Source organism: Aythya ferina, assembly GCF_964211825.1.
Source record: "Aythya ferina genome assembly, chromosome: 7".
NCBI classification, from domain to species: domain Eukaryota; kingdom Metazoa; phylum Chordata; class Aves; order Anseriformes; family Anatidae; genus Aythya; species Aythya ferina.
In genome coordinates this window covers 25,399,723-25,426,102 of record NC_140302.1, presented here as the reverse complement: position 1 = coordinate 25,426,102, position 26,380 = coordinate 25,399,723, and the positions used below count along the sequence as shown (strand labels likewise).

Below are 26,380 nucleotides of genomic sequence, written 5' to 3'. Positions count from 1 at the left end.
AACAGTTAAGGTACAGCCAATGACAATCGTGATTGCATATGAAAAAATATTCACAGGAGAGATTTATGTAATGTTACACTAGATAAGTGATGATTTTAAGGAGAATAAAAGCTGAAGAGTCATACCAATATGTGTTTAGAAGTGAGAAAATGAGCAATTTCAACTTAAATTATAGAAAAACATTTTGAAGAGACAACGTTTATTGGAGGATAAATGAAATGCTGTTTTATTCAGCTTTACTGCAGAAAGGTAAGCAATGCTGTAGTTAAAGCACTTCATTAGACAAGGGAGCACTTTTCTTATACAAAGGGGGGAAAAAAAAAAAAAAACAAAACAGAACATTGCAGCTTTCCCATAATGTAGTACAGCAGACAGATGTCAATTCCTGTTTTCTACCCTTCCCTTCTACTACCACAGGCTGTGGCCGAAGGGTTAGGAGGAACAGTTCCCCTAAAGGCAACTGTTTTGACCAGCATCTGAAAATGTGTTTTCCAAAAGTCAGCATGGGCTCAATCTCTTCCATAGAGTAATGCCTTTTACAGTGCCTACCGTATCTATGTACAGTTTCACCAGTAGCTCATGAGAAAACCTCCTGGAAAACAAAGTTCACTGTCTGATTGACACTTCTAAGGTTATCAGAATTCATTCAGTCTTTTCTGCTTATGCATGTGTGTAATTGAAAACTTTGCACCAGTAGATTAGGTGTCTACAAAATCTTCTTCTGTTCTGCTGTAGTGCAGTAACTGGTCTTCTAACCCAAAAGAATCTATCAGTTGACTGAGACTCACTTTCTTGCCATCTGCAGAAAAAGCTGACTGTAGCTCATAGAGCATCAGCTGGGTGCTGCTTCTCCATTTCGCTATCAAAGCCTGCAGTTCAGACAGGTTGTTCTGAAATTGGGACAAAAAAGACATTTCAGCAAATGACAGATCAGTTTCATACTCTGCAAATCTATTTTTATAATATAATTAAAACTGAGATAATATATAAATATCATACAAACTAAATGGCTCAATATTGTAACTTAAATCAGTAAATGAAGATTTGACTCCATTTCACTTCCAAGTGTGATTTAGAAGTGCTTTTTCAGAGGTTCTCCTCACCTTAGATCGGTACATCTTGACCATTTTGAGCCTTCGAAGTAGTTCTTCCTTCTCTTGCACTTGTTTCACCAGCCTTAGTTTTTCTTCCAGGGACTGTTGGTGACTAAGATCAACCCTAACCTCATTCTCTCCTGATTCATGGAGACTGTTCTGTGAGGGACTTTTGAAACATATATGCCCAGTGCAGTTTCCTTCCAGGCTTTCAGAACCATCCTGTAACCTGGAACAATCCACACTTTTTTTTGGCAGATGCTCTTTGTCAACATCAGCACAGTCTTTTTCTTCACTGTCTATTTTGAGCCGCTTTGCCACTGTAAAATTAGCATTAAATGAACGTCTTGTTTTCCTTAATCGTTCCCTTAGAGTTGCACTCATTGGCTGAAGAAAATGAACAGCAAAAGAGAGAAAGATCACAAAAGTCTCATCTTTGATCAAATTTCAAAGAACCTAAACTGAACTCCATGCAGAATATGTCATATACATAGAGATAATTGTAACCAGACTTCTGCATTGTCACTGTAGCATTTGTAAACTTAAAGTTAACAAGTTGATTCCTTCCTTTCAGGTGTGTTTGCACACACGGGTGCAATTTACTGGAAAACATACCTCCATGTTGTCTAGGACCAAATCCAATAATCCTTACTAAGGGAAAGCTACTCATCTAGTCTTTGTGCAGAAGACATGGCATATATCAGCTTTGCTGATTTTATTTCATCTGGTTTGATTTCTCCTCTTGTTTAATGGAGATTTTTTGTTGCTGTTGTTGCATCCCACCACGTTTCCTGCATTAGCACTAAAATGTATTTTCTACTTCTAAGTATTTCAACTTGTTCATGCTTTGAGGTCCTTTACTAATGAACATCTAAAAAGTGTTTTTTTCTTCAAAATAAGTATTTTTATAGTTTGTGTCTAACGTTTTTACCTGTGGGAAAATACTAAAATAAGGGTGAGAAGGATTACCTAAGGAACGTCTGCAACCTAGCTTTATCCAGCATAAATGCAGTTTTTAGTAACATGCACTACGGTGAGTGTGACAGCATCACAGTACACATGCTAGGAGAAATCCCAAGAAGAGTCTGGCATTATGGAGAATATCCCAACTGCAATCAGAGCGTACTATATTCAAGTGCAAATAGACATGGAAAGACAACTTTGGCTTGAGAAAACTAAGTAGTATTGAAAATTACTAGTATGGGATTTTTGGTAGACTGCTAATAGTGAATACATCACTTTATTCACAGCAAACGTATGCATATTCAGAGCAAGGCATGCCGAGAACACTCCTTACACCCTTTATCTGCACAACCTTGTAGCTGTACATATAAGCTACCTTGCAACTACTTGATGATTTCATAAGCATTTTTCTTACTATGAAGAATCACATTATTGGAAAAACAAGTTTTTATACCTGCTTCCCTGAACCAGTCCTCTGGGGAGCTGCTGAGCCAGAGTCCTTTGGAGTATTGCACAAAGATGTCAATTTATCAGACGCTGGTTCTTCCATCTTGAGATGGACAGTCTCTGTTAAAAAACAAAATGAGTTACACGTAGTACCCTTTTCACCTGATTATGAGTCACATGGCTGCAGAAATGAGTAAAAAACTCTAAGAAGAAATACTAGAGCTTATTTTCTAACTGTTACATTCATAAAGACACCTGCTGAAGTTACACAGTGGTTTTATGCACTAAGTAGAATCTTGCTTTATGAATACCTTTTCTTCAAGGTGGCAAATGGCACTACTAACTGGTATACAGGATCTGGCTATGAATTTTGTGTACTATTTTTCCTTCAGTAATAAAAATCTATGGTACTTGTTCTTTGAGATGAAAAATCCTACAAAAAATTTTTAGGTGTTCTTCATTATTATGTTTTTTTTTTTTTTTCCTCCTAGTGCTATCTATAGCAGTGATGTCTTTTTTCAATTGTTATGCAGGATCAAGACAACTTATGAAGTACTTTGACATATTATACTATGCTTGTATATCCAAGTCAGATCCTACAACATCAAACTCATCAAAAAGCTCACTCCAAACAAAGTATTTTCTTAATGTGAATGGCTCCTACTGCTTGTCTAACTCAAAATCCTTACAAAGCCAGGTTGTTAAGTACCAGTCCTTTGTTTAACCTTTGTGCAACCCAAGCAGCAATAAAAGGATTGCTGGGAGCCACAAGATTTTTATTGTCCATCTGTATAAACAATTAATCTTTTCTATAAAAAAAAAAAAAAAAAAAAAAGAATCGGGTACCCAGGTCTGTGAAAATAATCTATTTCATTTGATCCTTCTGGGGATGCTGCTTGAAAAAGTAATTACTCATACAAGTGGACTTTTAGATTATAATATGCATTCCCAGTTTGCTCAGAAAAGCAACTTAATTAAAATGATAAATCACACCACTCAGCATGTATCAACTTTAAATTGATTTGGCAATATCTGACTTAGTTTAGCACTTGTGAACCACCTGCTAATGACCAAAATGCAGCTGGAAAATCGTCAGCTACGCCCTCTGTTTACCTAAAACTTGCCACTGGGAATTTCAAAACACAAGCCTCTTAAAAATAAAATCCCACAAAGAAGTCGCTGGGCAACACAGGACTGGCACAAGGGGCTTCCTCTTCCAAGATGAAACATGCCGAAGTGTTACTAACCCAGCAGCTCTGTTCTTCCTGGCTCTGTACCAAGGACACCTCGGTTATCTCCTCATCTTCATTTGTCTTGTCAAGTCAGCATTCCCTCTGGTTGTTCCAAATTCAGCCTATGGCATCCTATTAGGGAAAAAAAGAACATAATTACTACAGGAAGTCAATTTAATTGGGAATTTTTAACAATCTGCACATTAGAAAGGAAACCCACAGACCCCATCTGTGATATTATTGTTTCTTAATCCAAGCAAGACTACAAAATGCTTTATCATACCTATACAGTACTGAGCTTGTCATAGATTTGGCTCTCTTACTACCAAGAAGCAAAAATAACTTCAAGCCTATAGGTTAGCTCTAAGAGACCCGTTCAACTCTCTCAAAAACGAAACCAAACCCACAAAACCTGTGGCTTTACACCCTAACGCGGATTACTTGCCTGCAAGCGACCCTGAGCACAGCGAAGACTTTTTCACAACACTTCACTAACACCGTTACTTAAACACGTTCCTTAAACTTTTTAACAGGACGTTCGCCCACGGGAACACTCTTCAAGCCCTTCCCCAGCACCCCAAAACCCTTTGCTGGATCCTGAGGGACCAGATCCTGAGGGACCCGTCCCCAGCAGCACCCCCGGCCCCTCACGGCCCCTCACGGCCCCTCACGGCCCCTCAGCGCCACAGAGTGCCCCGCTCCCGGGACCGCAGGCGGCGCCTGCGCGGGCAGTGAGGGCGGGCGGCGCTGCGCCTGCGTGCGGGGAAAGCTTTGTCGGGCTTACGGTGCTCGGTGGGGTGGGTTTGTGTAGTGTCCCCTACACCATCACCATCACTACTACTCCATGTGGGTGTTATGTGTGTTTCTGTAGTCTGCTGTGTTACTCAGGCCACCATGGCATGCTGTTTTCTGCCCCAGGTGGTGCTCGAGGCTGGGCGCCATCTTGTGGTGTGCCCGCCCGCCTCAGGGAGAGGGGCTCTGGCTGAGCCATGGGGCGCTCGTCACCATGAGGGGTCGGTGGGGCGAGCCCAGGCATTTTGGCAGTGCTGAGGGAACCATGATGCTGCCTCACGCGGTGACCGCCTCAGGGGCTGTCCCCTCAGTGAAGGGGGAGAGCTGTGCCCGGGGAGCACACCCTGAGGGGTGGGAGATGGGTTGGGAAGCGCAAAGTGAGCCACGCTGCCTCAGGTGTGCAGGGAGGAGAAGTGAAAATGAAGAAATGTGACTGGAAAAGCAGGCAGGTAGATGGTGAAAATGGCAACGAGCAGCCCCAGCTGTAGTGGCAGTCATGCGGTTCGGTGCCAGATTACATCGCCATGATGTGCAGGGGCTGCTGAAGCAAGTGTCCTGTCAGTAGAGATCTCTCCCGTGCTGCAGGCCTCATTCCCCCAAATGGACTTTAACATTTCTCAGAAGTGATCCATGTAAAACGTTTTTCCAATATAACTGTGTCAGGACTGAGCAAATGGTTGGAAGTGGCCATAACAGCAACAGCTCCCAGCCTCCAGGTGAGCTGCTCCAAGCTGCCTTCACACAGCTCTGCTGGTCAGTGTGCGTGGAGAATACACACCTGCAGTCTCCATAGATTATTCCCTTGATTTACGTAGCAGAACTGCATGAGTATCGTGCTTGATTCCTCCTTACAACTGTGGATGAGGTTGATGAATTTTCTTTTTGTTTCCTGTAACTTCTCATCTTACTGAAACAGGATCACTGAGAGGTGAGTAAGCACAGAGCACGGTCAATGCTAGCAGTTGCTGTGCTTCTAGCCAAAAGTATACATAGATTCACTCATTTCAAATAGAATTTTACATTGAGGACAGTAACCTTTTTCTCTCATAACATCAACAGTAAAAGATACAAAAGCGTTCACAGCCCATCTGTAAGAAGTCTGTTTTGGAAACCAGAATTTGGGCCTACAGATTATTCCTTGTACAGGGATTGACTGTGTGAAATTGCATATTTTCTAAACTTTATTTCTAAATATTTGAAAATATGCATTTAGCAAATGTCAGAAGTTAGATTCTGTGACGAAACTGTATGATCAGGTATAAACACCTAGCAAAAACACGCACAATACCTCTACTGGTACTTGAAGAAGTTCTGAAACATTTTTAAGCCCCAATGTGATCTAGCCCATTTAAATTTATTTATTTATTTTTTAATACTTGCAGCTATTTTTTTGTCACTTTTTTTTTTTTTTTTTTTTTTTTTTTAAGTATCTAAAAAATGGTTTGCTAATAGAACTGCTGCTGCAAATTCATCAGGTGGGTTGGTTTTCAAATGCACTGGAGCTTTGAGACAACATGTCTCTGGGTTCACAACATGTTTCCTTCTGTCTCTAGGATGGTCCCGTTTTTAAATTACTCATGCTCTGTTGTACAGACACGCTAACAGTTGTGTTGCACAAGAACAACAGAAAGCTTGAGATTTTAGATCATTTGCCAGCTAAGATTCCAGTAAGATTTTACAAGAACACAGCATGAAAAAGTCATCCTGTGCATTATCGTTGCTGCCTTATTAGATTAACGCCCATGTGCCCCACCCTGGGTGAATTCCAGCCAGCCTGAGCCCGTGAATGTAGAAAGATGGTTCCACATGGAGGTTTTGGGTGTTTGATGGACTACACAATGGGGGGAGAAAAGGAAATTTTATCATTAGTGTTCACTGCTGGGCAGTCACTCTAAGAGGTCCTGTTTCAGGTTGGTATTAAGTGTTTAGCCATTTGTTAAGCTTACCTAGGGATTCACTGGGTGTTTAAACATGTGAGTAGTCCTGCAATTAACGTAACTTGTCCAAGATGTGGCAGGAGGCCCCTGACCAAGCTGGGAACTGGAGAGTAAGCTCAGTCACTACCCAGTGACTTGTGACTTCCAGTACTTCTGCTGAAACCCAGTAGTGTTTGGTATCGCTATCCACTTAAAGATGGCAAACAGCAGACAGGCTAAAACCTGTCTCCCAAAAAGTGTGCCTCTTCCCCTTGAAAAAGAGATTGTCCATGAGTTACTGATGCTGGCGTGTGTATGGCACACTGTGGGGCGTTTTGCGTGCTTTTCAGTTAAGCTCACCAATGTGTGCACGCAGTTAAGCATTATAATAGCTGTTGTTGGATTACTTTTTATTCCTTTTGTGATCAGGCTAATTTGAGTTAAACAAAATGAAAGAAAAATATTATAGGAAATGGTGCAGTCGGTATAAAAATTGTTGAGATCTGTTTGCTGAACATACTGCTGCCCTGCAGAGAAACTGGTTTCCCTAAAGAACAAGCAGGAAAATGTGATTCCTTGTTTAATTTCCTTTGGTGTTCCTATGGTGATGTTTTAGTGATTGGATTTTTTTTTTCCATTTTACACCAGGTGAATGGCAGACAATTTGCCTGCATGAGTGAAAGATGTTGTCTGTAGAACATCTCTTTCATTAATCTTATGTTACCAGGAGAGTACTCAGGCTTCAGCATCTGCACTGACAGGACAAGAACATGTTGTATTCCCCCATGGCATTATCTCTTGTAGCAAATCCAAAGAGGAGAGGAGCAGTAAAGGACACTGACTCTGGGTTTAGAGGCTCCCGTTTGGCCTTCACAGCTTCTTCTCTTCCAGAGTGCCAGAGGCATCACAAAACTTCCATTTAACAGCTTGCTGGGCACAAGAGCCGTGCCTTTTCTCCCTAAACATCGCCAATGAGTAACAGAGATGTTAGTCAACACACCGAGTCTTGAGGCACATATGCATTGCCCCCTCTTCTCATTTTTTGGAAATCTGTTGATCTTGTTTAAAGCCAAATGATGGATCCTGACGCATGAAGTTTGCTGCACTGTCTGCATGTTTTCTCTTGCCGGAGGCGGGAGGGTGGAGTGTTTTTCTGTGCCCAACCACTAACTGCTGCAAACATTTTTAAATCCTTACCCATTTCAGCATGGGCCTAGGGCTGTGTTTTCGCTGGCTGCAATTCACTCCTCAGAAAAATGTTCTGACTTGTTTGCAGCCGTGTAAATGTAGCAAAGGAAGGGCTGCATAGGCCAGATTCCCAGAGTAAAACCAGTTTAGACTACAACAAAACTTGACCTTGGGATACAGATTCTGCTCTTATAATGGTGCAAATGCCCACTAATTACGCAGAAGTTGCAGGACGACATCAGCATAAAGCTGAACCAAAAGCAAAATTCTGTCTTTTCTGCTCTGTGCCTGGGGCTTGCTTGAGCTCCACCGCATTTTTTGCTTCAGTTTTCAAAGTACCTGTGTTGAAAAGAAAAACTGACATAATTTCTTGTAGCTGAGCTACTGCAATTTGCCATTACAAAAGGTAAGGTAAAAGCCAGCTGAGATGGACTTCCTAGTTCTTGCTGCTGCTTGCGAGAACAACCAAGTGGGTGAGGCACAGTGCTAATGAAAGGGAACAACCTAAGAATGTCTTTTATTTTTGTGTCTGCATGTGGGATTTTCTCTGGCATAGTCATGCCAAAAATTACAGTGTTTGAAGTCTTTATGAGAGAAGCAGGCAGAGAAGGGAAACAATAAACAGACCTTCAGTGTTTTTGTCTTTGGTGGGGAAGTGATTGATCATTATTTTAAGAAATTTCAAGGCTGTTAAATCTAAGCCCTTGCCCAAACTAGTACCTGTTACAGCTTTTGTCATGTGTGATGATCTGAGGGTATTTTTGTGCTCAGGGTATTTGGGAGATTTTGTTTTTTCGTAAGGAACATGCAGCTCTGCCCTGTAATGCTCAGTCAGAGTAGATGTTAAATTGGGGTTGCTTTACATCCTCATTTCAAAAGTCTGTGTCTGTTTTTAAAACGAGTTTGGAAGGGAGAAGTTCTTGGAGAGATTGTGGGTGAAATCTGGCTTAGTCTTGGTGTCTTAACTTCCCTGGTCTTCAAGTATTGTGACCGAGGCTCTTGCACCTTCCTCGGCTGTTAGTGGGGACAAGCAGACTCCTTGGTGGCTGGTAGAGCACAGTCTGCTCTGAGGGAGGACAGGCAGACATCCCTCAGCTGAGCAGAAGCATCATGAGCTTTGCTGAGGCAAGAAGCCCTAATTCAGAACCTGGTGACATCTCTCTGTTCCTGTAATATCCTTCGCTGCAGAAGTTTGACTGACTGGCTGTGTTTGCATGACACAGGTTGTATGTATGGGAGTTTGAAGAGTTGTTTTGGGACACAAAAGTCAATTCCATGCCATGTCCAGGTAACTCATAGCTTGATCACACTGGTCTGTGCTTCTGGCTGCCAAAGGTGAAAGCGTGGACGTGGTTTATCTACAAGTGTAGCTGGTTTGAGGGCTGGTACCACAGTCTGTAGGCCTTGGGGGGCCTGTAGGCAAGTCCTGCAGCAAGCAGGTAAGCACAGACAGACACACACCTTGTATTCTTCCTGGATTCCTGGGGCTCTCCCTGCTGCTCTGAATGTAGACCTAAGTGAGTCTTGTCCCTCATCACTTCAGCAACAACCCTCGTTATTGGTTTTGGTTTAAAACAAAAAAAAACATCCTGCTGAGCACACCCCCTGCCTCCTAAACTGCAGCATCAGCAGGCAGGATGTAGAAATACGCTCCCTCCCTGTTATTAAGTAACAAATTAGCTCATTAACCTGAGGCTACAGAAAGCCTTGTAAAGTAAAAAAATTAGAGGTCTTTTCCTAGGAATGAAATATGAATGTGGTGTTCTGAGAATTTTCCCTCCCTGGATACTGGTGACAAGGAGGTGCCACATAAAGATCCAAGAGTTCAGTGTGCTGTCAGACGTTTGCCTACACTTTTATGGCAAACCAGGCTCAGAATTCAAAGTCCTCGTGTGAGAGCTGGCTCAAAGTGTTTTTCTGTTTTCCTGGTCATACTATCAAGTTAATAACTTGCATGATAGTTTAAATGTGCTGCTGTGAGAGGTGGGCTCTGTCTGTATGGGTGTGTGCAAACAACATCACACATCTAAGCACAGCTACCTTAGGAAAAAATCCACCGACAATTGTGAATAGGCATAAAACACTCACTTTTAGTGTAAAGGTTGAAGCAAATTCTTTAAAAGTCAAAAGATTCAAAGTATTTACAGATCATGGGAAGTAAATAAACCCTTGTTTAATCAACCCTCCCTTCAAAACATTCAGCTATAGGGAAGGCACCAAGAATGCTGCTGTCCCATCTCTGTCAGCAAGGGATACACAGACTAAGGCTTGTTGACTTCCCCTAGTGTCCTGAGTAAAATGTGCTGTGTGTGCCTGTTACAGCTCATCTCAAGCCGGGTATCCCAGTGTTCGTGAGCTGTAGTGGTTCTGTTCTAATTATTTCCAGGCTAATTTCTGGGTAAAATTCCTGATCCTGTTCATATCTGAAGTAACAGCATGTGGAACCCCTTTTTCCACATCAGCGTGCAGAAAGACCTTTACTAATGGGTAACAGACATCGTACCATTTTCATACAGCCTCGATGGGCTTAGAAGAACATTTGTCCTAAATGGAGTCCCATAATGTTGATCTGATACTAAGAAAATTAAGAAAATTCTTTGGTGAGACAAATTAGAAACTGCTACCCACTTTAACTGGGGACATTTCCGCATCAGTTGACGATGTAGCTGCGAGGTTGTGTCGTGGCATCAGTGACCTTCATCCCACGTATCAGTGGTCATGTAAAAAGGGCACTTCTTTGTCACCCTCTTTGACAGTCACACCATAAGATAGCACTCCTGCAACTGGAAACCTCCTAATGTAATCACAGCTGAAAGGAGAGCTACTCTGATCTTGATTTTTTTAAAAGTTTAGTGCATTTTCCTTGAGTTAATTACAAGCATTTTCATGGGTAACATGCCAGAATGATCTATTTCATCATTGTTAAATGCTTGGTGGTAACTCAACATATGGGTATGTATTGACAAGTTTTCTCTTGAAAGACTCCACAGGAGTGAGATCAACAGATAGATCACCCTGGAGTTTTAACTATCATGTGCCCTGCCTCTTCTTGAGTCTGTAAAACCAGGAGTGAATAACCTTAAAACTGCCCACAGTAATGTCTAGATAGAACATCCTTTGTGCCATCCCTCATTTTTGTAAGATCATGGGCATGTATAGCTGCACCCTACGTAATCATGTGAAACATGGGTACAATCAAATATATCACTATTTGCATCATGCAGTTTGTTTTCTTCAGTGACGACAACTTTTTTTTTGCATTTCAGAAAGAAATTCTGAGTCAGATTTTATTTATTTATTTTGCCTTAAATCGGGATTCTCTAGAAGCCTACCTTACTTCATCATTTTGGCCTATCAAGGCCATTAGTAGAATGAACGCAACTGAAATCTAAGATTTCCTTTCCATTTATGCCCCACAGATGCAGCCATGTTTGAAGTGATGCTGTAGGTGATTAAACCGTGGTTTAATGGTCATCATCTCTGGCAGAGGAATCCCAAGAGATGGCCACCAATTCCAGAAGATTTTGAATGAAGAGATTGGTATGTGCTAAATCAAAGCATCTTTAGAACATATTTCAAAATTAAATGTTGTCTGTGTTTTCCCACTGATGTTTTAAAACTACAGGTCTTAAGTAAAGCAGTAAACAGTGCACTGAAAGGACACTTTTAGACTATTCTAACTCTTTAAAATGCTGTTTTCAGTTATCCATAATAGTTCCTTGAATACTTAGTACAGAATTATTCTGTGAGTATTTCAGATGCACATAGCACACAACAAACAATGAATTTGTATTTGAGCATGTGCTTGTTTATTGATTACTTGTTTATACGTTGAGAGTTGTACATCCTAATATTTTATTGTACACCTCTATTGCTTCTAAATGCTGTTGTGTTTTTTTTTTCACTAGTCTGTTATTTTTCAGTTGTCCACAGTGCCCAGTGCATTTGTTTTAGAAAAAGCAGGATTCCACAGACACTGCAAATAACTCCAGTAAAATAAAGAATAAAAGTAGAAGCGTGTAATCCTAATAACTCATTTAACACCAACTCACCTTCACTGCCCAGCCTCACGTAGCTGACTGCTCTTGACTCTTTCTGGCAATTGCTGAGTCTCTGTTTCCATTGCATCTCTTCCATTTGGTCTCTGTCTTCCTAAGGCTTCCTTATATGATATTTCGTCTGCATGTGTTGGCTTGTTGATTTCTTTGTTTGATTGCATATTCTTGGCATGCATTAGCTTCTACAGATGCTTTTCTCTCTTCCATATTTTGTGTACTGAGATGGAGGGGATCAAACCTTGTATTGATGAGGCTGGGGATATATCAGTAGGTATTGGACATGGCTGTTTATTTTAAAGAATTTTCTTGTAGAAATATTAAGAACATCAGTTTCCAATGCACACTTTTCGCGCATGCACTACTAAGTAAATACCTACTGAAACTAAGTTCAACACTGCCTGCTGGTCCCATCTATGAGCTTCACTAATTTGGCACTGCTTGTCATCTTCCAGCAAAATACAGTAGTTTTACCTGCAGTTACAGGTTTAAAGATATCTGCAAGACTGCTAAATTGTTATTATCAAAACAGTAATTAGCAGAAGTGTCATGGAATTAAGCTAGGCCAGCATGTGTTTGACAGCCTTGGGCAATGCTGGGAGTGAAGTCCCCAGCTCAGCACAGTGCATGCATACGTGTGTAGCTTTAAGCATGTGGGTAGTCCCCAAGAAGGGTAGTGGTGGTGCACAGTGGTCAGAGGACTGGGAAGCCTAAGGAAGAGCAGTGGGAGCAGGAAAAGCTGAGTCTGATGTTGAAATCCCTAATGGCATACATGACAGCAGCGTTCAAATACATAAAAGTGTCAGTGACAAAAAAGGAGGTAAGTTACACTGAAAATGTAGAAGAGAAAGGGATCCTCAGCTGAAGCACGAGTTACTTGTTTTGGAACTCCAAGGTAATTTCCAACAGCAGGCACAGTGAGGTGTGTACCAGATTGGCTCAGGAGGCTCTGAAACCTCTAGACAATTTTGGTGTCTTTTAAAGAAAAATCTGTTGAGAATAGTTAAGTGGAGCTGGGTCTTAGAATAGGGAGATGGACAAGATACCTACTTGTCAGCGTTTTCAGATGTATTTTTCTACAGTTGTAAAACTTTATGTGCTTCAAATTACACACCTACATCAAAATGGAATATATAAAGACTCTCAGTGTTCACCCTTACAGACTTAGGCAAATATTATTCTGTCAGAAGGGGGAGCACTGGAACGGAGTTCTCACTGGGCTCCCTGTGAGTGCCTTCCTAATCTTCACAAGAGAAACTGGATTCAGTGAGCTCAGTGGACTAACTCCAGTCATACACACACTTGTTAGTGAGGGTTCTTCACGTCAAATCACCAAAATTGTGCTTGAGCCACAATTTTTATCTTCCCCTCATACCTAACACAAAGATTTTCTTGGTGCAGACTTGAATCTTTGAGAGAGGGGAAATACTTTATTCTGAACTCTATGCTGAAAACTAAACCCAGCTGCGTTACTGAAGTTACATTATTTGCTGAGGTTAAAAAACCTTCAGCTGACAACTTTAATCATGGATGATAATAAAGTGGAAGTCAAAGGGCTGTTCTTTTGAAGGCACTGGGTAAGCAAGGCAGTCACCGTAACGTGCATCTGGCAACCTGCAGTAACATTTTCTCAGAAAGATCCATCCCAGCAGGAACATCTGAAAACCATAAAATACAGAGATGATTTTGATAAGGGAAGGCTGCATGTTATCACATGTCTCACAAGCTGAACTTCGGACAGAAGCAAATTAATGGGAATCTGAATCACTTTGAAATGAAAAGGCTGAATAATAACAAATTTCCAGGCAGTGATCATCTTGCTGACAAGAAGTGACACACAAGAGCCCTGGCTTTTGGGAAAGGCAATACCTGTGTGCTTTGGGTCAGAAAAGGGATTTTTCAAGCAGAGACATGAAAATAGAGATGGGCATAGCCAGAAGGTTCAGAGCCAAGTCAAAAAATTTGCCAGAAACTGGAAAGAAAGGTTACTTAAATAGCTTGCCCCTAATTTTTCAGTGTTCACTTACAACTGTCTTAGAACTTTTTCAAAAATCATCTGCTAGCCTGAAGTCAGTGTTCAAGCCCTGGTACAAGCAATGCACAACAAATAAAAGCTTCCTTTTCCCTCAGGGTTTTCCCCTGTCAGCTGAGCTGCTAGAGTGCAGCGTACTGACCATCATGCTGCTGTTTCTCCCTTTGCTTTTGATTAAATACCTTCCTGGCACTGGAGGAAGGTTGGTTTGCCAAACGAGATCCTCCTGCAGGCAGCGTTATGTGAAAGAGTGATAGAACCACTGTGTGGCCATTACTGAGGAGAGCAAGAAATGAAAGAGTAACTGAGTTTAGGAGCTAGATTATATAAAGAGGCTTTCCTCTGCTTCTGCTCTTTATCTTCTCTGCATATTCCTTGTTTACATCCTTGCCTAGCTGCAGAGACGTAGGAGTCCTGCAGAAAATAAAACCTTCCCAATCAACTCTGGCGCCTTGGCGAGCTGCTGCATGGTTGTCGTCTTCATGGTTGCCGTCTTGATGTCAATTCAGTCGTACCAGTGAGTTACAGACCAGTGACACGAGCTGTGCTAGGTGCAGCAGCTGGGACATCTGGGTTCTACCTGCATCAACTGCCAGAGGGTCAGGCATGGCAGAGCTACACGTACGTGATTTCTGCAGGTGATACTGTCAGTACTGCTACTGCTACACCAATAACCGTGGGTAGATGCACCACAGGCTGTATTGTACCATTGTGTTCTTTTGAAGCAGAAATAAATCAGGTGGAAGGACCACAGACCAGCACTGATCCGTTCTGTTATCTGCTGGGCCCTAAATCTTCTCTTTGTTTATCCTTCAACAAACAGATTTTGGTTGGAATTAGCATATCACCTGCGGTTTTGTATGGCAAAGGTGTGTCTGGCTGGAGATTTGCTTGCAGAAGCATGATCGCTAATAAAAGGTGGGAGGCTTGGAGAGGTGTGGGGGAATGGGAGCATGCAGAAAATAACCCCGGATGGTGCTGGATGCTGCTTTTAACCCACATAAGAAGAAAGCTACAAATCAAAAAGTGCTCTAGATTAAAGAGCAGCGAGGGATCATAAAACCGATTGAAAAACATTTGTTAATGAGCAGCCAGCTATGAATTTCAGCTTCTACAATATAGTTCAAATATTTACTCTCATTCTAGCTATTGATGGGGTGACTAACTACTCTGTAGCCTCAGCCATAGTTTCCAGCTTTTACTTATTTTTAAAATTAACACAGAGGCAAGGCAAAAAAAAAAAAAAAAAAAAAAAAAAAAAGGAATGGCTGGAGACTGAGATTTTAACCCTAATATCTGTTTTTCAAGTGGTTTCTGAAGAGAAGCGTCGAGAAGTGTTGTGTTTGTTGAATACTGTGGGTCTGATCTGTAGTTTTGCTTCTGTGGTATCGTTTGTGTGATCAGGAATTCTGTGCCAGGCTGTCAGATATGGGTGTGAAACTTGATCTGAAGTGCTAGCCTATGGAAGGAAATCCATAAAATCCATAAAATGCTATAATTATGTAACAAGATACAGGTTAAAAGGCACTGTGAGATAGATAAATAAATTTGTATTTTTTATTTAAGCATGAAAATATAAAATAAAAATATAAAATGTAAAATATACTATATATTATTTATACTAACATGTAAAAATATATAAAATCCAAGCATAAAGTCCTTAAATCTCATGAGATATAAAGATCTTTACATAACAACAGAAGCTGAGCAAGATAGACCTTGTACCTTGCGGCCAAGATCTTAAAGAAAATTCTTGGTGTGGCAGGAGGTTGGATCAGAGTTTCAGCCTGTGCCAGCTTTCCCCCAAACAGAGCGAGGACCAGCACTGTCACACGGATTGCCACCACAGAGCAGGCAGCACACTGCAGTTTGCTGTCTCCAAAGCCTTGCAGTGACCAGGCTGAATGAAATGACTGCTGTGCTCCTTGCAAAGCTAGGAAAGACGGAAGGGAGTCTTTTTGCAAGCAATCAATTCGCCTTCAAAGTCAGAAGAAAAATATGTTCTAGAGGAAGACACCTATAACATCGTCTGTGGGAAGAGATGTTAGCAGACTGAGTCACCTGCAGTTCCGCTGAGCTCTGTGACTCCTTTACTGCTTGTTCCTGAGGGGTTCTCCTGGAGTCAAGGACGGCTAAACATGCTCCGTGCTGGCATTTGTACCTCTTGATACAACAGCTTAAAGCTTGTTGGCTTTGCTGTCTCCATCATGATCTGAAGGAGGCGGAAATCTGATGTAATCATTCAGACCATCCACCCTGTTCCATTTTCTAAAAAAATGGCTGATGAATTTGAAATGGCTTAAGCTTGGAGGTTGTCATCACATGAATCTTTTTTAAAGACTTAGGAAGAAAAAGATACTGCACTGCTACACAAGTGATTTAGAAACTGCAACCAAATCCACTACTGTCTAGTTTGATGTTTTCTACCATGAGCTTCCCTTCCCACTGTTGAGGACAAAAGCATTTGTCCTGCTTTCAGATCTGTAGATCAAAGCTTCCGTGGATGTAGGATTGAATTTGGGGCATGAACTTATGAGTTGTATTGCTTTGAAGACCTATAGAGTTCTCTTATTTTTCAGGATGCAATAAAAATGAAATATTTTCCTTACTTTCTCACATATTTTCCATGAACCCTTGCCACAAACCCCATGTGCAGTATAGACTATAGCAGCTTTGGATGGGTACTTAGGCTTTCATAGCCTTTTTGCTCACTTTAAAAAGTACTTTGGAGCCGGTACATCAGTCTTTTATTCCAGGTCCAGCTTTTTATTGGTGCTGTAAACTGCGTAAGTCTTATCAGCAGCCATCTAGTTCTTCATTTTATCAGTTGATCCTGAGCTGAAGCAATCACAGAGTAACAGGATGGTTTGGGCTGGAAGGAACCTTAAAGATCACCCTGTTCCCATCCCCTGCCATGGGCAGGGACACCTCCCACCAGACCAGGTTGCCCCCAGCGCCATCCAGCCTGGCTGTGAACACTTCCAGGGATGGGGCATCCACAGCTTCTCTGGCAACCTTTTCCAGTGATTCACCACCCTCATAGTGAAGAATTTCTTCCCAATATCTAATCTAAATCTTCCCTCTTTTAGTTTAAAACTTAGTCCTAGTCCTATCACTCCACTCCCTGACAGAGTCCCTCCTCAGCTTTCCTGCAGGCCCTCTTTAGGTACTGGAAAGCTGCTGTGAAGTCTGCCTGGAGCCTTCTCTTCCCTAGACTGAACAACCCCAGCTCCCTCAGCCTGTCTTCATAGGAGAGGTGCTCCAGCCCTCTGATCGTCCTTGTGGTCCTCCTCTGGACCTGCTCTAACTGGTTGGTGTCCTTTTTATGCTGAACACAGTGCTCCAGGTGGGGTCACACGAGAGTGGAGAGGGGAAAAGTGACGGAGACACAATTTCTACAACACAGAAGAACGTTTCCAAAGAGGAGGCAGCCCTGAAGAAGTGTTACTGGCTCTGCATGGGACTACCTCATTCTTTACTTCAGTCATTTTTACGGTGTGAGACAGAAGGGTCTCCAGCCTCAGTACTGAAAACACGTACGAAGCTTCCAGCTGCCACGGGAGGTGTGTTCTGGAGACTGATTCGACCAAAAGGCTCATGTCCTGTCTTGTGTTCCCAGTCCTGCAGGAGAAGATCTGCAGTCTTCCAGCCATGTGTATTGGATAATAATATTTTATGCCTCTGGAATGTATCTGCTAATAAAGGAGTGCCATTTAAATCAGGGCTTTGCAAGCCTGTACATGGCAGGGGAGGCTGCGTGCCCCAGGAAAAGCAGGTGCAGTAAGACAGAATTGAGCCTTTCTGAGGACCAGCGTGGCAAATAAATAGAGGCAGAAATAGGAATAAAATCAGTTTCACATGACTCCTTGCCTCAGGCAGTTGTAGTAAGTGGGATGATGTTGCCCTTTGTTCTGAAAAAAAGATCTATAGTTGCTCCATTATAATATGCAGTGTTAATGCGGATCTTAACAAATGCAACAGAAGCAAGCACAATCCAGCCCTATGCTATGAGAAACCGTCTCTTACCGATTCAAAACTCATTTGCAATAGTCTGATAAACGTGTGTTTGGAAGTTAGCTGATTTGTGGTCGGGAAGCACCCATAAAGTGGTGCTTCCCTGGAAGTCTTCAAAAGACGTTTAGATGTAGAGCTTAGGGAAATGGTTTAGTGGGGACTGTTAGCGTTAGGTCAGAGGTTGGACTCGATGACCTTGAGGTCTCTTCCAACCTAGAAAATTCTGTGATTCTGTGATAACAAGAAGCTGATTAAGGCAGAAGTATGGAATCTCTTCTGATCGATGGCAATAAACATAGCTCACAAGGTGTTCCCTCAGAAGGAGTGCCTCAGCAGCCCATCCAGGACTTATCATTCTGTTTACTTTGGCAGTGAAAAGAGAGCACCACCCTGAAATGCTTGAGAGCCTAATCACTGGCAGGGCCTTCCTAGCGACGAAGAGGAAGGAGCATGTTGCTGGAGAATTTAGCAGACATCACCTCTGGGACAGAAATCTTGAAGAGCTTTTTTGGTCTTCCATTCAAAGTCTGAATCAGGAAATTTGCTGAATGGCCTCAGCCTTCATCATGGGTGGGCTCTAGAGGGACAGCCAGAACCTCTCGGGATCTGCAGAGCACAGCTGTTCTGATGTGTTTTTACAAAACCACATTTATTTATTTATTTTTACATCAGAAGCATGGCTTCATAATCTTGATACTTCTCCTAGAAAACTTACTATTTTAAAGGAAATATTTTCTCAAGTCCCTTCAGCCCAAGACAGATTAACTGAGGATTAGAGCCAATAATGTGAAAATCTCATCTTTAAGTCACTGTAAAAGTGATTCAGAGAAAGGACTTGCACCAGATTTTACATGTTCCAAATGAATGTATTCACCGCTGGGCTGCCCTTCTCTTGCTTCTCCATGGAACATGTAATGCCTTGATTTCCATTTGACACAGATTTAGGCCAAGGGGAGGCTCTGACCCCTTCAATATTAGTCACCTGTGTTAATTAGCAAATCTCCTGTCATGATTAGACAGACAGGAGCACATCTACGAGCTCAGCATGCAGCAGAATTAGAATTCACATGCGTTTCCCAGCTTGCCTTTATTTTTTGTCATCCTCCCTAGTCTTCTCCAACATTTGTGCCTAGGATAACATTTAACCTCCCTCGTTTTTGATACTAGAAAAAATGCACTCGGGAAATGACACCACAGCAGTGCCCAGCACAACTCCCTCATATATTGCTGTAGTATGGTATGGATGGTATTTGTTATCTGAGTTGGTCCCCAGAGACTTCTAACGTTCTTCTATATAAGACAATTTATTACTCTTGAATCTTAGCTAGGTAAACCTAGCAGAAGTGAGTGAAAACCAAGTCTCAGGATTGTACATGAAATGTGGGTTTTTAAGTGATTTTATTTGCTTGTTAAAGCAGTGAAAATAGAGATATAAAAGCTTTGTGCTCTCACCTCCCTCTTATTGTAAAGAATGATCCCAGAAAAATATTCCTGGGGAACAATACCCAGCTGTTACCACCATCCAGGTCTGAAAAATCAACTGTCTTGTACTTACCATAGCTGGTTTTAGTTGGATCTGCCTCATTTAGCAATGGTTTTCTTCAAGTTCTGCCCAGAACCAGACTACAGCTTGAGAACGTTAGGAGGTAGTTACCAAACAGGGTTTATTTAAACAAATATTTTTGGAAGAAATTCATTATTTTCTTGATTTGATGCTTAGTGTGAGGGGTTTTCATTTTAAGTGATTAAAAGATATTTTGAAAAGTTGTTTTTAAAAGCTTTGGTATTTTCTTTGTTAAAAACCATTTAACTTGGTGAAAACTTATATGCCCAGTAATTCTCCTTGCTGCCCTGGGAAAAAAGAAAAAAGAAACAGAAATCTTCACACAATCTGCAGTAATGGTGCTGGAGTACAAAACCTGGGTTCAGGCCATTGTACTTAACATCCTTTTGTTTTCTAATTGAATCTTACTAAAAAGGCAGTTTCATGATCAATGTACACATGGGCACAGGCAGGCAACCACACACAGACACGGTGCAGGGACTGCAAAAGAGCCTGTCGTGTGCAAACATAGGAACTGAAAAGCTTAAAGACTTGTATTAGCTTTTCTTTTATGTGTGGTTTGTTTGTTTGGCTGTTGTTTTTGTTTCATTTGGCTTGGGTTTTTATGTTTTTTTGTGTGTTCCCTAATGTGACAGACTGGCATGCCACGTAAATGGGGCACAGTAAGGAACTGTGTTAATAAAATAGGCTGAATTTAAATCATTTACTTTCTATCCTGGCTCCAAAATTACCAGGTGCTTTCCATGTGATAGGAATCCTGCAGAAGTATATTTGTAGAAGTATCCTTGCCTTGTCTACCTGACATGCTGTGTGTTTTGTGGTTTTGACATGTTTTCTCTGTTCTGGTGCAAGAGTTTTCAGGCTTTTTCAACTCCCAGACTTCTGAAGATTTTCAGGGGAAGGCTTGTGTGACAACAAAGCGGATGATAAAGAGATCTACTCTTGAAAGCAGAGTTAGATCTTGAAAATATTTCAAAATGGACATTAGGAAAAACTTTACTGTAAGTGTGGTCAAACACTGGAACACTGATGCCCCGTGCCTGTCAGTGTTCAGAAGGCACTTAGATGATGCCCTTAACGACATGCTTTGACTTGTGGTTAGCCCTGAAGTGGTCAGGCACTGGACTTGGCCTTTGTAGGTCTGTTCCAACTTAACTTTTTCCTTCCCCTCCCTTCAGCCACCCTCCCATGTGTTTCCCATCCTGCTAATGAGAATCTCTCCCACCAAGCAGGAGGTGAGTTGCTGCAAGCTGTGGCTGAGCCCGCCTGAGGTTTTCCACCAGGACTTGTTGCCAATGGAGGTTTTAAATTTTCTGTCAAGAGGGCAGCTGGAAATCATGCTTTTTCACCAATACTCAACGGTTTATGAGGCAGATCTCTAAGATAAGTGTCTCAAGCTTTTGTTCTGTGTGTACTGTTGGCCTGCATATTCTCTCCGTGTTGCTTTTTGTGATGGTGCTTAAAGCTGCGGGCTTTGGACTGGCAGCTGGAAGAAGTGGTTGAATTGTTTGTTTGAAGTACTGATTGCTTGAAATTTTGGCCATGGGTATGGCTGGTGAGCAATTCACAAATCAAATCTTGTTTTTCTGGGGGCTGCCAGATATTTTTTTTTTATTGTTTTTGCTTGTTGCCAGTTCTTTGTAAACACTTTGCTTTGTCTTTTCTCCTCTATTTGTATTGGCAGCACCACAGGCAGGTCATCTGGCATTGGTTTTGTCCCTTTGCTGCCTGGCTGGCTGAACCATTTGACATGCAGGGTTAGCAAATAATGTAATGTGTTTCCTTGGGAAGAGTTTTGGACCAATTGGCACCAGTGCTAAAACCGGAGAGAAGTCTGTGAGCGAGCTTGCAAGCAGTCAGAAGTTTTCTAAAAGTTAAGGGATAGGAAATTATTGATACTGGAAGTTGGACTTTACAGTCTCTTAAATAAAATACTCAAGGACTGGTTTCCTTTGTCTTTGACCAAGCACATCGGGCAGTGGGCTGGCCGTGAGTACCTAGCAGCATCAAACAAGAGGCTCAGTGCAGCTCGTGGCTCTGTCCCTGTCTGCAGCATGTGCTGAGGGCAACTCTTACCTGGAGGACAGCAAAAGGGATTATTCATCATCGCAGCACTAAGGAGAGGAGTCTCATGGATAAAAGTTACATAAACTCCCAAGGACACCCCTCAGAGCAGCAGTGATCAGGTCCTTCTGCTTCGCAGCTCTGTTCCATGGCAGATGCTGTGGTTTTCTGCCCAGCTGTGGTTTGCTGGCTTCCTGATTGCCTCGGGTGAGGCAGAGCAGGAGACACAGAGGTGACAGCAGGTCACATTTGCAAACGAGTCTGTTGACATCCCAGCCTTGGTGCCTTCTGAGGTGAGTCTGATGTGTGTGGTAAGTCTTGGTTCTGCCAGCCCATCCCTGCTGCATGGCCCGTCCTGTACCAAGATGTAAAATGTGCCCGAGCATCGGCGCACACAGAAGGCTGCAAGGACAGGGGGACTCTAAGAGGCCAGCGGTGTGTTTTGTTTGGACCTGCCTGTCACCACAGCCCACATCATCAGGAGCAGTCCCAGACGCACAGGACAATGTGTACGCCCATTGTGCAGAGCACCCGGGTGGAGTTACAGCCCTCCTGTCCTTGCTGTGGGCTTGGCTTTGGGCAGAGGCCACCAGAACTCATTCCCCACCAAACAGCCCAGTCCCTCCATTCTGGACCAGCACAGTTCAGTTTATCCTGCACTGTTAAGGATCCGTGTTTTATCCTGGTCCGTATAAATCCAGAAGGAGAGAGGAAAGATGGTCCTTAGCTGTACAGCTTTTATATGAATGAGTACAAACAGCCAAGATGTCTTCTCCTGATCACTGAGCTCTCTTGGGACCTGGTAGATTGTGTTAGCAATGTGTTTGGTTTTTTTGCATCCTGACGTTACTCATCTCCCAGCACCCTAAAGAAACGATCAGATCCCCACGGGGCTGTTATTCATGCCCGAGGTTACTCACGATGAGTTTCTGAAGGGATGTGCAGGCCGTGGGCTCGGGGCGTTGAGTCAAGGCGTGACTCAGGAGGCTCTGGTTGGTTCCGAGCTGCCTGGCCCAGTGTGCAAACCCAGGCACTGAGGGAGCTGCAGTTGCTACCCAGAAATAGGTGTTGCTGCTTCTTCCCTATGTGAAGCACCTTTGTGTGGGCCTGCAATATTCCAGCCGTATTCATGGCTGATTCACTAGCCATGTAATTTATGTGTCAACTGACAGCCCAATACGCACCTTATCCTGTGCTGCACAGATCCCTCTGAGGTTGGAGATAACAAGCTGTCATCGTTTGGCTGTTTCTAAACCACGAACATACCTTCAGCTGCTAGCAGACAGCCATGGCGGGGTTCAGCTTTGAGGCTTTTTATCTTTGGGCCCAGCTTGCAGAGGGCAAAGTGATTCAGATTTGCCGTAGCACAGCCCACTTCCAGGTGCAGTGAATGCGCAGTGTGGACTTCTCCCTCATCTTCCCTGCCTTTGCAGTGTCAGCATCAGCTGCTGTAAACTTTTGGAACATTTCATAGGTCTTTGCTCAAGTCTGTTCTCAGGCAGGGCTTTATAATTCAGCAGTCATCTCCAGATTAGCTCACAGGAGCCTGAAGATAGCTCTGTTGCGTTGCGTTGCAGTGAGCCAGGTAGCCGCAGCACCTCACTCTCAGTGGCTCTGAATACCTGAGGCAGTTGCTGGCCAGTACGAGGTGAGGTTGCTCAGGACCTCTCTAAATTATGTCCTTGATGTTGACACTTGCGCATTAGGAACCTCAGTGAATTTGAGTGTGCTTCACTGGGCAGATTTTACCAGCATCTTCAGCTTCATTTTCTGCTACATTTCCACTTTTAAATGCAGAGTCAGTGCTCTCAAGATGTGATCTATTTCCAGTTTCCTTTTAAGGCACCTCAATGCCATCCCTCCAACCCCCCCTTTTTTTTTTTCTTTCCAGTAAGAAATTGGCAAAATGACTCATGAAGAGCAGTTCCACAAACACTTTGTTGTCAAGAAACTTTAAACCAATATCTTTGTCACTGACCACACTGTATAGGTTAAAATACTGCAATTTTCTTATTTTATCAAAATTGCTCTGACTACTTCTTCTGTTTATGCATATAAATACTTATGCATATATGTATAAGGAAAGCTGTAGGACAAAGGTAAATAGGGAGAGAATTCCTCCAGTGCTGAGGGCATTGCTTTAGAATTTGAGGTCCCACCTCTTGCTCCAGCAAAGTGTGCCAGTCCAGTGAGCCCCAGTGGGTCTTACAGACCTACAGTAGCCTACTGCATTCAGTCCTTTCCTTGAACTGCTTCTGTCTGTGAGCAGCCAGGATACGCCTGAAGCACACATCTGTGGTGCTGGAAGCAGATGTAAAATGAGATCACTGAACTGCAGGGTGGAAGTAGAGTTGATAATAAGAGGGATGGTAATGCAACGTTTTGAAGAGCATGAAGGTCATAAGCCAAAGCCACTTCTGTCCTTTCTGTCAGGTCAGAAGCCAAAGCAGTCCCAGGCTGGTGAGGTCCCTGACAGCTCTACACATCTTAATGGCTTCATTAGCACATGTGGCTGGATTAGACAACTGAATATCCTTTGATTAGTGCACAGAAAGATTTCCTCCGTGCTTCATATCTGACTAAAGATAAATATAAATACAAGTTCTGGGATTTAAGAGATGCTTTGATGAATTCTGAAGAAGTTTTGATCCCCTGTAAGAAACCCAGGGCCAAGCCTTTGTGTAGTGCTTCATACCAGCTGTGTCTCTCAACACCTTCAGAAATTTCCAGTATGAGCAGAGTATGATCTTGGCTGGACACAGCTACAGTTTCTCAAAAGGTCTGTGCAAAAATAGATATGAAGCCTCAAGTTCTCTCCCTTGCAGCAGTATGAGTCTGACAAAGTCTGTGTAGGGTAAGAGAAGCCTTGGTGAATTCTGAAAATGTATAAAGAAACAGAGTACCAAATGACACTGCCGTGTTCAGGAGGAGAAAAATCTTCACACAAGGCATAGGTAAGCTGTGAAACTTTGCTGTACAACACTGGGCATGCTAAAATGTTGTACAGATTCAAAAAACTAATTGGACAAATTAATGGAAAAAACACCCTCATGGAATGATTGCAAATTTTCTGCCTTTGACTAAAGAAGTCTCCAGCGAACACCAGGAGCATATCTGCGTGTGCTCGACTCATTCACCCAGCCCTCCCATCGCTGTTGATATGGGCCATGGTGGGACACAGCTGTGAGCTGGATGGAGTTTGTCTTCAACCCTCCGTGGCTGCTTTTCTGCTTCCATGGTAGACATGGAAGAAATCTTGTTCCTTACTCAGTTTGGTGTGTTTCGTTTGATTACAGTATTTACTGCTAATGCTGTCTCCTGAATAGAGCATAAATGTCTGTGGGGGCTGCAAGCAGTTCAGGGCACTGACTTCTGTTTTCAGCCTGTTTGTACCAGCTGGAAGTTTGCTCCAGCGTATGCAAGCAGCAAAATAGGATTCGCTCACAGCCAGCTTTGCAGAGATATCGGCAGGTGCTGCGTAATAACGTTCTGCAAGAAAATGCCAGAACAGGTGAGATTCGTGTGTTAAAATGCTCAGATCATGTATCAGAAAGCCCTGCTGTAACAGTTTGTTTCCCCTGACATAAGCCTTCGCTCCTTTGTCTGTCTGGGATCTAAACAGTTAATCTACCTGAGCAAATAGGTAGGAACATTCTTGCTTTCAGTGAAGTTTGACTCCTGGAGGCAGATTTTTTTTTTTTTTCCAGTGAGTTCAGATAATTGGAAGGGTAGGGTGAGGCAGGAAACCACGACACACCTTTGTCAGGACTTGTTTAGGAGCAAGGGATAGAAAAGCCCAAGAAGGACGAGAGTAAAACAGGTTAAATAAAGAAGAGGTGAACATTTCTGGATGATCACTCTGATTCCACGCACCTCTGGAGGCACATAATATAAGGTGTAGGTGGCAAATTTCATAGGAAACAGTTGAGGAGAAAAACAGACTTTCAGTTCAGTAACCAAAGCATACCAGGTAAGTTACATTATTTAGAAAAAAAAATAGGAAGAAAAATATCCTTTATTTTCTGTTTTATTTTATTTTATTTCCAGATTCCTTGCAGGATGCTGTGTTCTCAGACAAAATAGAGGAGGTGTTATGTTTCTTCTGTGGGGGAATACAGTGTAAAATTAGAATTGTATAAGAGCTGGGTCTTCTGGGGTTGTGTTTGTCACAGACTATAGCTCTTTTAAAAAGAGCATTAAGTGCAAGGAGTATATCTTGTGGGAGATAAGAAATGCGAAGCCAAGTTCAATGTAATTTTTAATACGTTTTGTGAAACCACCATGCAAATAGATAAAGGTAACTGAATGCTCTCCATTGTGCAAGGGCATTAGTGTGGTGAAATGCGGATCATCTGCTGGCTGTTTTTAAATCCAAGAGGATCTGAAATGTGCTGGAAGAATAATGACTGTAAATTTAAGCTTCAGGTGCTGGTTGCGGGCTGTAATATAAAGGAATAAGTCCTGAAAATGCCAGGAGCTACTCTGGAGTGAAAGTCCATTTTGCCACAGACAAGCTTTGCTTTGTCTCAGGCAGCTTTATTTATCAGCACTGAGTCACTGATTACAGATTTTGGGCCACATTTTGTCATAGAAGGTTAGTTACAAGGCCCTGTAAAAGTGTTTTTGAAGCTTCATCACAATAAGCCAGAGAAGTCTGATTTGAGAAGTGCTTTGAATCCTTTCTGCAGCTGGTCTGGCAGCTTGAACACAGTGACATGAGGTAAAAGCCCTGCCTTCTGTTCCTGTCTTTGGACTGACTTGTAGTGAGGCTTTGGGGCTGTTACTTGTCCTACAGCACATCCACGCTTTGGTCGTGTGCCTAACCTGCTTCCCTGGCACTAGCATCGTCTGAGGGGATCTACTGAGTGAGCAGACGTGGGGACCTGGTTTTGTTGATTTGGTCCTGACTATGTTGCTGTTGGTTGAGTGACTGGAAGTGAAAGAAGTAGCTTTAAAGCAGAGTGAGAAGGTCAGGGTCCTAGATGTGGGACATGGGGTGAGGGAGAGCTAAGGGGGCAT

General features: G+C 42.6%; 2 protein-coding genes across 4 annotated transcripts in view; one reads left to right on the top strand and one right to left on the bottom strand.

The window, feature by feature from the left end:
* Positions 1 to 182: 182 nt before the first annotated feature.
* On the bottom strand, positions 183 to 4,697 carry SFR1 (SWI5 dependent homologous recombination repair protein 1). 2 transcript variants are annotated; one of them, XM_084525011.1, is made up of 5 exons: positions 4,521 to 4,697; positions 3,752 to 3,868; positions 2,512 to 2,624; positions 1,104 to 1,481; positions 183 to 890 (listed from the first exon to the last, which is right to left on the bottom strand). In XM_084525011.1, exons 3-5 carry the CDS (start codon positions 2,605 to 2,607, stop codon positions 699 to 701), a joined length of 666 nt encoding a protein of 221 aa, XP_084381137.1. In that variant the 5' UTR covers positions 2,608 to 2,624; positions 3,752 to 3,868; positions 4,521 to 4,697; the 3' UTR covers positions 183 to 698. The 2 variants fall into 2 exon arrangements, with proteins under 2 accessions (XP_084381137.1, XP_084381138.1); XM_084525012.1 differs by lacking the exon at positions 4,521 to 4,697 and adding an exon at positions 4,182 to 4,395.
* Positions 4,698 to 11,102: 6,405 nt separating this feature from the next.
* The window catches only part of COL17A1 (collagen type XVII alpha 1 chain), a 54,611-nt gene continuing 39,333 nt past the window's right edge, over positions 11,103 to 26,380 (top strand). The window contains exon 1 of one of the 2 annotated variants that reach the window (XM_084524992.1): positions 11,103 to 11,172. The gene's annotated coding sequence lies outside the window, so the exon portion shown is untranslated. Of the gene's footprint in view, positions 11,173 to 25,075; positions 25,332 to 26,380 lie in introns of those variants that run through there. The other variant, XM_084524993.1, reaches the window with a different exon arrangement.

Coding starts and splice junctions, on each gene's coding strand:
- SFR1 (XM_084525011.1), bottom strand. CDS start 2,607: ATGGAAGAACCAGCGTCTGATAAATTGACATCTTTGTGCAATACTCCA. Junction 1,482..2,511: donor GGACTGGTTCAGGGAAGCAG/GTATAAAAACTT, acceptor CATTTTCTTCAG/CCAATGAGTGCAACTCTAAG. Junction 891..1,103: donor TCAAGATGTACCGATCTAAG/GTGAGGAGAACC, acceptor TCCCAATTTCAG/AACAACCTGTCTGAACTGCA.